The sequence below is a fragment of the Vidua macroura genome, chromosome 3, assembly GCF_024509145.1.
Source record: "Vidua macroura isolate BioBank_ID:100142 chromosome 3, ASM2450914v1, whole genome shotgun sequence".
Taxonomy (NCBI): domain Eukaryota; kingdom Metazoa; phylum Chordata; class Aves; order Passeriformes; family Viduidae; genus Vidua; species Vidua macroura.
The window spans coordinates 66,095,456-66,108,816 of NC_071573.1; the positions used below are offsets into that span (position 1 = coordinate 66,095,456).

At 38.7% G+C, this 13,361-nt stretch overlaps 1 protein-coding gene across 1 annotated transcript in view; it reads right to left on the bottom strand.

The window, feature by feature from the left end:
• SLC35F1 (solute carrier family 35 member F1) overlaps positions 1 to 13,361 on the bottom strand; it is a 149,485-nt gene that overhangs the window by 95,628 nt on the left and 40,496 nt on the right. The window contains exon 2 of the mRNA XM_053973294.1: positions 2,058 to 2,233. Coding sequence (XP_053829269.1) covers positions 2,058 to 2,233 — 176 coding nt within the window. The remainder of the gene's footprint in view (positions 1 to 2,057; positions 2,234 to 13,361) is intronic.

Genomic DNA, 13,361 nt, shown 5'->3' on the forward strand with positions numbered 1-13,361 from the left:
CAGGCTCAGTCAGCTGGCAACATTAAATGCCGAGTGAATAAATAGGCTGTGTGGTGCTATATCATCCAGCAGGAATGTTATGCTGAATGCCTGGATCACTGCTTTCATAGCTTCTGTAGCCAATTTTATTTTGGATTTTTTTGGATGAAACCATCTTTTTGGGGTTTTCTGACAGCTCCTTTTCCAGACAATTCCATTGGTACCCTTTACATGTACTCTAGTTTTTCGTATGGTCTGTAATCAACCACAGGCTTTTTCAAACACCTTCCCCAGCCCTTTTCACTTGTCCAGAAAACATTTTCCACATATTCCTAACACTTTACCACTTAGTTCCCAAATCTATCATATTGGCACAACAGATGTTTCTGACAAACTCCCTTTAGTCCACCACTATATTTTTAAACAGAGTCAGAAAATTATTTATAAAGTACCTTTTTAAAACATATTTATATATGAGTAAAGCGGAGTGTTTGATAGCATTTTTTCAATGTCAATATACACCAGGCATCAAACATTATTCCAAATTAGCCTCCGTAATGCATAGCAGAATGCAGTATCTATATGGGTATACTCTCTCACAATCCAGCATTTTCAAAAAAGTAAAATCTATTTAAGAGTCCATATAGGGACTTGCCTTCCACAGTATCTAAATCAGTCCAGAGAAGGACATTTTTGGGACAGAACTTGTGAACATCTAGGCAATCCCACACTCAGAATAATTATTTTTAAACACAGTTCTCGAGAAAGCTGCTACTAATAACACACTTGAAACCTTTGGTAGAGCAAAGTATGTGGTGCTGTTTCCCCCTACACAAACTGAAATACCAAGACAGTGAAACAGTGCCTGAGTAATCTTTCCTTATATAAGAGTCAACATTTCCTTTGCACATTGGCTTTTATCACGTCTGCAAAATGGGGACCAATGTTTATAAAACTTATGTTGTAATATGCTTAAGTGCTTTGTGCTGGAGTACAGATGTATTTTTTTGACTGTTCATTTTTTGCATAGAAATTAAGTCCTTGCTGCTTTGGAACACTTTCAGCATTGTATCACAAGATTGTACTATGACTGAAGAACTTAAGCTTCAGGATTGCTCCCAAAACATTAAAAGATGCAACATCAAAGAACGATCCAAAAATCATTGTTCCTGTAAGAAAACATGAGCTTTTCAGTAGGCTGATAAATGTACCACAGCCTAATACATTTTGTAGTTGTTACTCTCCACAGAGCCCTACCCTCCTTATGTCAGGAGAACACATATTTTTTCTCTTTTATTTAGCTTCCAATCTACGTGTTCTGTGATGGTGAATAAATAAAATTATTACAATAAGGAAGATGGCTGAGAACCGTACTTAAATGCATTCACTTCCCATACCTCATCTAGAAACGAAATCTCAAAGAAGGGAAGGGTTGTGCAGGAAAGGCACAACCCCCCCATAGTATATATAGACTGTCAAAGAGAGCATCATTAGATAAACAGTACCAAAGCATACTGCAATGCATTTCTCATTTTGGAGGTCAGATTGGTTACATGGGCCCCGTGGCAAAGCAGTGATAGGGCCATGGAGCTGCTCTGCCCAAACCTCCCCCCAGAGAGAGAGCACCCTGAAATCTCTCCCTTCATCCCTGACTTCCCAATAGCTAAAAATTGGCTGCTATTTCTTTCCGTCTAGTAAGTGAACTACTGAATTGCCATGATCAGCATCTAGAACTAGCAAGTTCTTCTTTGCTTGTATCTGAGCTCTCCTTAGTCTACATAAGATGTAAAGCATACTTGAAATATTTCCCAGAAAGGCAAGAACAATCAGAATTCAAAAGTACGGATGTTTATTTTAGCTTTTAGGTAGCACCCCAGTCCTTCAGGTCTAATGATTCATTCTTTGCTAATGAAGATTTGTTGGCGTTTTTTTCAGTTCATTCAATATAAATTTCCAGGTAATGTAAATATAGAACAAATGTTAGTGGGATAGGTGTCTGAATCATATTGTTTGTTGTTGTTCTGCAAAAGCCTTTATCCCCACTGTTTTCTATAAAACAGTTTCAGAGAGACACTTACCTTGTCTGACGGCTAGCGTTGTTGTGTAAACCAAGAACAGAAGGATATAATTGAGGAAGCTCTGAAAAACAGGTGTGTTGGCATGGAAGTCTTCTGACAGATACTTGCTTGTGAGACCAATGCCACAGATAAGGAGGGAGAGTACCTGGCCAAGTGCCACAGACAGCAAGAGATCCCTGAAAGGAATGAGAATAACAGACATAAAACATTCAGCCTCCTCACTAAGGAGGAAATGCTCATCCTCCTCCAGGAATCATGTTCAACATTTCTGGGACATTGAAGAAACATGATGCTTCAGTCAATGGGGGGACCTGCTGGGTATAGCCAACATAACATTTCCATTATTCCTGCTCTTATCATGAGCATAAACATTGTGCCAACATAGTAGCTTTTATTCACATGTTAAACAACAGCAGACGGCACGTCCCTACCATTTAATTTTGCATTTCACATTTCACAAAGGATAAATGATAGTTTAAATCAACCAAAACACAATACTGCATCCTTTGAGCATCCTCCTTAACAGAAAGACCCAGGGTTATCACTCAGACACAGTGGGAAACACAGCTTTTTCAAGACTTAGCAGCCAAAGAGAAAAAGAAGATTAAGCATCATGTTTCATCACCAAGATGAATATACATTTCATCATATAAACTATTCTTTCCATCTACTATGCAAATATAAATACATTTTCTTTCACCTTTCCAACTGCTTACTTTCTCTTCTGCTTGATGGCAACAGGAGATTACAGTTTTCCCCTTCCTGTCTCCTTCTGGTTGTTAGAAATATATTTTCTGGTTAGGCTTTTTGCTTTAATCTGTTTTTCTTATTTTTCATCTCCAATATCTTCTGCGTTCTCCTATTACAACCCCATTCTCTTTCCCCACAGGTCTCAAATAGCTTCTTCTTTTGTGCACGTTCTCTGTCTTCCTATAATTTTCTCTTTACTGCAAAAATTGCTATATTTGAAAGACTTTTTCCCTCCAAGTCTTTTACTCTTCTTGTAGTAGTCTTTTACTTTTCCCTCCATCTCTTTTACTCTTCTTGTAGAATTTATTATCTAACCACACAGCCCAACTGAGTCCAAACAATCCTCCTTTTCCAAATTTTGTCACAGCATCTCCTATGCCCACAACACAGGAATATCTGTATTTTTTAAATTACCCTTAGGAGTTTTCCCAGATCCCCCATGTGTCAATACTCTCATGCTGACCAGGCCTGCTCTACAGATACACCTTCCCATGCAGAAGAATGAGATGCAAGAAGTGCTGGTCTGGTAGAGAAGCAAGCAAAAACAATGCCAGGGAGAGAAAAAGGGCAGTCAAAGGGGACATCTAGTCTGAGCCCTGCCCACTGCTACTGTTGCTGTCATCAGCCCCCAGAACAGAGGGGCTGAGCTCCCTAGGGGAAGACATGAAGGAGAGGAGCATGATCTGCAATGTCTCATTTGAGTCTGGAATGAGGAAAGGGAACTAGGCAATCCTAAGGGAGTAGAGGAGGGCAGCACCCTGCTCAGCTATAACAGTATTTCATGTGTGTTCTCTGCCAGACAGTAAAAAAAAAATATTGCTTCAAGGCTGCTTTGCTTTCCCTGACAAATTTCCCTGACCTCGGCTCTGCGTGTTTGGCAGTGATGAGTATCTGTGCTCCCACAATTTGGTAAACTCAAATGTCAAGCTTGTTTCCCTTTTTCTCCTAAACAATCCTCCCACTAAATGTGTCGTGTTGCCAGTCATGGCACCATTTAACCAAAGAGACACTGGAAGGCTGGGTAGTTATATTCAGCTAACATACCTCACTGACAAACAGCCTGACACACAGAGTAAAGAACAAACTTTAATTGTGCTAAACCCTGTGTTTTGATGGGAGACTGCTGGAGAAGTAGCAAGTAAGACTCTATTACTGCTACCTCTGCTTTTACGTTACTCACTCTACTGTGAAACACAACCAAGGGAAACAAACACACTCGACAGAGGTGACATCCAAGACCATGATGCAAATGCTGCCTACACTATGGATCCTCAGTTCCTGCTGTTACCTGCTCTGCTGTTGACATGGAACAGAAAATTTGAATAGTGACTGCAATTTAAATCCATATATTAATCTTGCACACTTGTTTACAGTCCTTCATTTAGCTGGATATTGTTTCCTACATCCTTCTGTAATTAAGTTTCATGCGGGGGTGTCCTCTTGCCTACTGCCATTTCTATAGTTTCATTTCATTAGTAAATTAGATGTTTGCAAATCGGTTGCTGGCTTTACATGAAATGCAGGTGCGTCCCTGTATTTTGGCCGTGCCTGTGAGTGAAAGTTGTATTACATTCGCTGGGGGACTGCACCTGCTCTGAAGAGAAGCATCCTGGATCCTGCTTAGATTTACATAAAGCTGAACACACCCTCTCTGAGGAAAGGATTTTCACAATAACCTATTTCTTGCTCCCCTAGGGCTGTTAGCTTTTGGGAATCACACTAATCATTACATTTTTTTCAGACTGCTGGGAAGTTTGATGAGGTCTTACAAAAGGCATATTTTTTAGCTCAGCTCTCTATATTAAGGTGTGTCACCAGGTCTAACCAGTCTGTACTGATATTTGTATTAAAAATCCAACCAACAAAACCTGAAAAACACCAGGTAAATTTCAAAGCTGTGTTTGATAGCTGTTTTGATTCTCTCATTGTTATTTTGAAGTTTCTGAAACAACCATATTTTTTCATAGTTGATTCTTTGTCAAGTCATTCAGCCTCATCTACAAGTGAAAGTTTTCCTAAAGAGTCAGTGTTGACAGCGTACACATACACACACACAGACACACAGACACACATGCAGCCTGCCCTCAGCTTCTGTATTTACATTTCATAAACTTATAAAAAAGAAGGTAATTCAAATGTTATGGTCTTATTCCTGAAAAGTCATTGAGAATACCTTTCTATGTCTTCTGTCAATTACAAAATATGCCCAAAAATCCATTTGCTATTTTGTTATTGAAGTTATCAATGAACACAAAGGGCAATCGGAGTGCAGTAAATATAGACATGGACAAAAATCAAGACTGTGAACTTAAATACCTCCAAGTCTGTAGGTAAAGGCTGAATCCTTATAATCTCTGTAATTTGAAAGAACTTTTGAGTAAAAACTGTCTTTTAGACAAAAACTGAATGTAAAAACTGCAGAAAACTACTTTGTGGGGGGGAGTCCGAGTGCAAGTAGTACCATCAATTACACTGTCTTTCAAAACACTGACTGATAAATGATACTGAGTGCACACATACCACTTCTCTCTGATTTCTGCACACATTTGGTATTTCTAATTATGTAAGAAAACTCCTTCTGAAATCAAGCTGTTTTGCTTCTCTTCCAGTCAGGACTTAGTTAAACATTACACAGTTGATGGATGACACAGAAAGATAAAAATATTTTATTCTTATTTCATCAATTCGAAGAGTAGCACGTTAGATGTTTAAGCAGAACTAATTCAAGTGCCCATTAAATGCTCAGTCTTGAAGCAAAGGTGATCTATTTTACAAAATGTGACTCTTCATGCCCATATTAAACTCTCCTGCCACACCCAGTAATATGCCCATTACAGACATAAATGATAAGCAGTGGCACAGAAGATTTTGTGTCCTCCCCTTCTCTCACCACTGTAGGCTCTGTCACACTAACCATTATCATGGAAAACAGTAATGAAATTAAAATTAAGTAAGTGAAAGCAAATCACAAGATCAGTAAAATGCTCATTTTTGCCTTGGCTGAATGGAAGAGAATAACTCATCTCTCTCCAAACAGAAAAGCAGAAGCAAATCTTAATTTTTTTTAATTGGTGACAATGTCAGCAGCTATACAGAAAAATACAATTTTTTGCTAAACCTAATAACCAATGTAAGATACCTGAATTAAAAAAAAAATGCTGGTAGCATTAACTGTATTTAATTTTTTTTTCCTGCAAACGATGAACTAATAATACAAGAGTCTTAGCTCCTGAGCCTTTAATACCTGGAGAAGAATAATAACATACCCATTCTTTTTTAAGAAGAAGCAGCAAGCAAACACTGAAAAGATTTCAATAGCTGTGGAAAGCCTACTATTTCCTTTAGACAAAGTAAAAAGACACTAACTCAGTGCTGTCATGTCTGGCACTCATAAGTATCTTCCCCAAAAATCATAAGACTGTTGAAATATGCAACATGGCTCCTATCTGCAACACTTTCTGTGTTGCTTTTCATATGCTCCACCACTCAGAGACTGGCACAAAGGATGATTCCTTCCCTAAGCCTTTGGTCTATCGTGCTGGCTTCAGTAGCACATTCATTCACTGAGGAAGCAATATTCATTCATATCTTGAAGAAAGGCTGTGCAGTTTGATGGCCTTCAAACAGTACACCAAAAAGAGAGTCTTGCCACAAAAAGCTTCAAAAAAGTGAGGGTTTCTGCCTTTCAGGATGCAATTTCTCTTTAGCTGAGTGCTATTCTATTTCTCTACTTGTATTCTATTTAAATCAAAACAAAGTAATTCTTCAAAAATCCCATTTTCCCTCAGTAACACCAACAGTACCTTTTCAAACCAAGTTAAAACAGGGAAAGATCTGCAGCTTGTAGTTAAGCTTTGATCTCATAAATGCATAGAATCACTGAATCATTTAGGCTGGAAAAGGTCATTTAGTCCAACCATTAACCTAGGATCAGATGGGTATTTTGAAGTGAGAAGTAGGTCAGAATTACTCCTAAACCTCCAGATGTTGCTAAGTAGGTTTTTCACAGCATACTAACAGAATTTTAAAAAATACTTCTTTATTGTCTCTTTAGGAGAGGAGCCATTAGACAAAGCCTCATCTTTAGGTTGGGAGCCATTTAATTCTGTTTAAATGTCTGGGCTGGTAGCTGCTGTGCATCTTTTTACCTGTTCCTCCAGGTTTATGGCAATTTCTGTCACTTGAGTATCTCCTTTATCAGCCATGACAAAGCTAGACTTCTGAAGGCAGACATTCTCATTTCAAAGAACTCTGGAGCTAGTGCTTGGTTCCTTGCACATACACACTGGTGTAATAAAGTGTACTAAACAGCTATCTGCAGGTTATCCTGTAATTATTTTACATGAAGTTAATAAAACATTTAGCTCTGAATAGTACTTAATTCCCAGAACATAGAAACACTCTTCACAACACAAAATCAAGGCAGTGCAACATTGAGAAGGAGCCACACAATCACAGCTGCTGTATGCTGGAGAATCAGTGACATTCAGGGGGTGGCCAAGTGATTTAAACATTCAGGCTTATTTAATTGACACAAAATCCTGTTTTAAAGCACTCTCCATGTCAGTTTAATTTAACTGCTTTCCCTCCTCTCTTTTGTACTTTATTTGTTATCTTTCCACTGGTAAGTCTCCAGTGCATCAGTTTTAGAGTATCTCAGATGGTAAAGAACAGAGGCTACCACTACTTTTAATCTCTAGCATGAGGTGTGTTAATCCTTCAGCATGCCACAGGCTCCAGCAGACAAGAGATTGGCAGTCTGTTTTCTGAGCCAAAATTTCACTAGAGGAGCACATCTGTAAAGGCTGCTTTATGGCACTGTTAGAAAGGGCCTGCAGGCAGGATCGTGTTTTCTCCAGGATGGTAATGACTGCAACACAAAGTTACCACTCCAAATGTTCCAAGCGTGTATTTAAAAAAAGAAAAAACAGATACACTTCATTCTGAGACTGACAACTGCTATGCCATAGTGATGTTGATGATGTCTGTCACAGCACTGGGATTTTGCCAAGCTTCTTCACTTGAGTGCATTTTACTGTGTTTCTATAAAAGCGTGAGGAGAAATAAAACAAGATCTTAAAAACTTCCCACTGATTCAAAGTAAGCTGAAGTTATGCCCCTGTATCCTGTAGAAATCCAGTCAAGTTTATTTAAATGCTTACAGGTGGATGTGAAAACTTATTTTAAGATTCTAGTTATCTTGTCGGAATGTTGATGCATATTACCATAGAAAACACAGGAACAGCACATGTCAAAAATCACAAATACTAACTACCATCACCAGCATTGAATGTGACTCTTTTCACTGCAGCTGAGTTCCAAAGCTCCCACACCACCCCCCACTTGAATAGCTGCTTAATGAGGACACGGACATTACTTCCATATTTTGTGGTTCACACTTAACACTGACACAGGCAGCTTGTGAAAGAATAAATTAACAAGATTTGTTCTGGACAATCAACTGAGCTCTCACTGAAAGCTAAAGCTGGAGATTTTATAATAGCTTTGAAGTATATGAAGTGTCCTATTAGTCCTGCATTGCTCTGAAATTGATTGCATCTAGAGAACAAGATTCTACACTAATTTTGCATGGAAACTCTTCTTTTCTTATTTTCCCCTTATTCTGACATGCCTGTTACACAGGGGAGAAATTTTACAAGTTGGCACAGGCAACCCTTCCCTCCTCTCTGCCTCTCTCAATAAGATAAGGATTGCAGCAAGCATCTTCAGTTAATGCATCAAAGCTGCTGTACACTGCTTTAGAGGAATTTACAGAAGCATTCCCAGTATTCTACAATTAAATGTTCACAGCACTAATAGCAAGCACATCACCCAACAATATACTGATAATAACATCATGGGCTGCTGTGCCACAATATTATGCTGGTAAACTACTCCCATAGTCTACACTCCCTGCAATCATTCTAGATGACATCTCAAGAAAATACAGTGGATTTGTAGGTCTAAATAAAAGACACCTTTACTATTTCTGGCAAGCAAGAACAAATCAATGTAAAATATTTTCAGAATACAGGTATCAAGCCATGGCTGAACAGTGAAATGCCAAAGTCTGGATCCCAACTAAAGCCATACAGTGCATTAGAATACAAACAACAAATATTAACCGACAAATCAGAGAAAGAAACACCAAGCCTATCCATCACTTAATTTCTAGTGAGTCATTATTTTGAAATATTTATTGCATTTATGTGATGTACAGGCTTTGTACTGGATCTCAGCACAAAGGGTGGGTTTTCTACACAGTGAGTTGCAGACTACCTCAAGCTCCCACTGAGGCTTGAAAGAAATACTCTGTGCCATAAGCTGGGGGTAAGAGGGGAGCTCTGCACCTCCTTGTTCTCATCATCTTCTCTTGCCACCTCCCCAGCAACTTGTCACTTGCACTGCAGCTCTGCATCAACTCCACAGCTTCTTTCCTCAGCTGGGCCCAGCATCTCATTGCAGCATCCAAGGGACAGCCCTGAGGGGCAGCGAAAGGACAGCCAGACCTGGACACACAGCCAGCACTTCCCTAGAGCTGAAGAAGCCCCAGCAGCCACTGCCTCATCTGGAAGGACACCCTGGGCATGGGGAGAGCTGCCCAGGCTTCTTATCCTTTGCTTTTTGGCTTTCCTAGTTGCTTTGAAGTTTTTCTATTCAAGACATTAAGGTTCTAATTTGTATTCAAATACAACTGGGCTTGATTTTAAGAGCCTTTTGGGGATGTCACTTAAAATCAAGGTGTAGGTACATCTGCCTCAAAGCTGTGGCAGACTCAGGCTCTGCTGCTTTTCAGTAATAGCTTGAGGACCAGCCCAGATTGTTGACTTTGGATGAAAACAAAGCAGAATCACATTTAGAAAGCCTTGGGAGTCTCTGAAGCAGTATCTTAAGATCAGCTTTTACCTAACAAATTTCCCAATTCTTGTATATTGCCAGTTACAGCAATTCTTAAAAATAGGTTTAATTTACCATACACTTATAACCCCAACTTCACACACAAACATGGTCATAGTTATGTGTGTTTTCCAACACTTTAGTAACTGGAATTTTTTAAGACTATTCTTACACAGATAAAACACATCCCTGCACTTAATAGTTAACTATATACGGTTGAGACACTTGCTGCACTGACTCTAAATGCAAAGAAGGCACTCCTTTTTAAATTATTCTTATTGAATAAGATACATGTTTAAAGATAGCAAAGAAAAGTGTGGTGACAAAACTTCCATGCTATTATCTTGATGGAGTCCAGTGCTAAATCCTTACAAGCAAATTGGAGGCATGGGGCGTGTGTGTGTGTGTTTTGGTGCAATTTTCTTATAGTCATCCTACCAGTGAGCTAACAAAGAAAGAAAACATGCTTATCCTAAAAACATGCCTAGGTTTTCAAAAAGCCATCTGCCTTCCAATCAGCAATTTCCTGATTCCTTTTCAGGTAAAAATCACCAGACTTGGAGCCCCAGAGGCTTTTTCTCTTTAAGAATGATGGTCTCTCTGTATAAAGTTCTTGGCAACTTCTCAGCCTATACTGGATAGACTGAAAATATTTCAATCTTTGTGATGAAATCAGAAGTATAATTATAGATGACCATGAGATAAAAGAATTGTATTTCAGGTTATTTTAGTCAAATAAATTGACTGAAGCTAGCTGCAGTCCATATATTTTTATAAATTTCACTGTCCAGCCAAGTATGACTAGAGAAATTAAGATATATAAATATATAAATATGTAAATATTTGATCTAAATTGGAATAATAAATGACAGAATTAACTTTCCATACAAGAGCTTACAAAACTAGTTACAAACACCAACTGCCAAATACGGTACTTTTGAAAAAGTAACTTCTTCCATCATTATCCAAAAATTAATTCAAAAGTGGTATTTCCAGTCTTAGAAATAGAGTGAGAGACTCAATAATGTATTAAGAGTGAGCTGTAATTTCTCAAGCTAGAAATCCATGTGACAGCCACTGAAAATACCACATTTTTGCCATTGAAATCTAGGCAGTCATTGGGCTGCTGATCAGTTATTTTTATCATTCAAGAATAAAGCACACAAATAGATGTGGTTTTGAGATTGATATTTATCTTTACTCCCTTCCAAATGCACCAGTCTGAGCTTTCAGATGTTGAAAGTAATGAGGATGTGGAAGGACCGATGGCTCTCTGTTTCTTGTAGAAAAGTAATTCACTGTCAAATTGCATTAGCTCATCTCACTTGCAGTGGTTTTTATGCCTAAGGCTCAGGACATTATAAATACAGTGACGAATATCTTTAGATAATATGAGAAAGAGTTATAAAGTTTCAGTTCAGTTAAGATCATCATCAGCTCCCAGTTTTCTCAGAGGAGCTGAAAGCCTACAGTAATAGACCTGGATGATTCCCAGCATCAAGAAAAATAGCTCACCAGTGCCCAAAGTAGTACAACATCACTTCTTACTGCTCTCTTGCCATTACTGTACATTGCTAATACAGTTTAAAATGATGGGGGTTTATGGACTCTTACAGCTATTGAGAGACAGTTGATAAAGGAGGAGATGAAAAGCACTACAGCTCCTGCTATACCCCTGCCACTGATAAGCCAATCTTGATTGAATGGTCTGATGGAACACAAGTTCATATGACTCAAGATTCCTCAAGTGATAGATGCTACTGTGACTTAATTCAGTGTTGTCAGAAACATGGAAGTACGGGCTTGGAGTTCCTAGAAAATAGTATGAATGTGAGTCAAGATGATGGATGATTTCGGATTTTTTCTGATGCTCCCAAAAGTGGCAAAAATAGTTTCTGAATTTCTGTCCGTATAAAATTCATAACTCTAAGCATATGCATATGTGTTCACTGACTGTTCATCTACAATTAGGCAACTAAAAAAATTATAGTTTACTTGTAAAACTGGAGGACAAAAAAAGACAGGTGTTAATATTGGAAATGCAAAATTGAACGTGTGAATATCATGGCTGGCTTTTGGAGAACTAAAGCTACTAATCCAATTATTACAAGAGGTAGAATTTTTTTTCTTTTTTTAATATCAGTGCATTTGCAAAATAACATTTTTTTTCATTCTAGAGAGCACTTAATATCTATTGTAAATATTTAATTTAAAAATCAAATTTATCTGCCTGAATTATGCAAAATCTTTTGCTTGGATAAAACTAACTACACTTAAAACTTCAGAACAAAACAGATACTTTTTTTCCCCTGCAACTCTTGAAAATTGTTCCAGAATTCAAAAAAAACCCTGCTTCTGTGGACATTTTCTCCCCAAGTAGGCATATGCAATTCCCAGAAGTTTGCATCGTTTTTACAGTGAGTTTCTACTCCATAATCTATATGCTTGAAGCATGTAAAAGAAACCTTAAGAAAAATGTCCTTAAATTGGCCCCTGAATATTGGCCTCTTAATTGCACCCCTGGTACAGAAAGACAAAGGATACCCACATTAGCATTTCATCAAGGACAGCACTAAGCCATTGCACACTTTTGCATATCTCCATCTGCTTCAAAGGAGAGATGCTCATGTGCCTGTGGCTCATTCTAACTTCACTTCTTTAAGGCTCTGACCTTCTTTTGCTTTTTCCCATGTGTAGGTTGTATTGCTGCTACCTCACTCTGTAGCCCCTCAAGCAGGAGTAATGCTCAAAGTTGCTTGCTCATGGATATTATGACAAATACAAGGACATGAAAGTTTTATGCATTTTTTTTCCAAACAGTTTTTAATGCATGGAGGACAGGATTTTCTCTCTTTGGCTGAGTGTCTGTCTCTATCCTATTCTTGCCTGTGAAGCCTGCATACTGAGTTTCAGGGTGGCACAACTTCATTATGGAGAAATAGAAAACACCGTCAATAGATCTACCACTAATCTGGTGGCTGATACACCACAGGAAGCAGAATATGTCAGTGCAAGTCCTCAGAACAAGACCCCTGAAGCCACTTAGGCAAACAATTTAAGAGTTTGGCTGCTTTACTGAACTGGGTGTCACCTTCTGGAAGAGAAGTTTGTGGTCTGGCTCTAGAGAAATTGCAGAGGCACAGCTGGAGAGTGAATTCCTGGTTTGAGTCAGTAACTACCCCAGGGCTACAGTAATGATGGGTTTCAGCAGGCAACACCTTTCCTGGCCGGCAGGATCAGTTCTGAGGGCCCTACTTGCAGGACTTGAAAGGTGTTGAGTTTTCTTCTCTGTCTGCTACCGGTCCTTTCTGAAAGCAAGGTCCCTCTAAGGCATTTTGAGTTGGGTGCCCAGAATTGATTCAGCAATAACCCAGAGGTGCTCTCACAGGTCCTCTCTGCCGTCCTACTTCTAAGACACAGAAGGGTCTTGCAGGAAAGGAAGCACTTGGTGAAAGGGGGCACGACAAAACCAGCCTTACAGAGAGGTGGAGTGCAAGTACTTCTCCTTCTCCTTTTCCTTGCTTTTGCTGTTTGCTCAATACACAGCAGTGATAAAATCATTACTCAGCCAAAACTACACAAGAGGTCCAAACTTCTGCAGCTGTATTCTTCTGCATACTGCTTACAATTCAAAAAGAAAAAAAGTAATTTTAAATG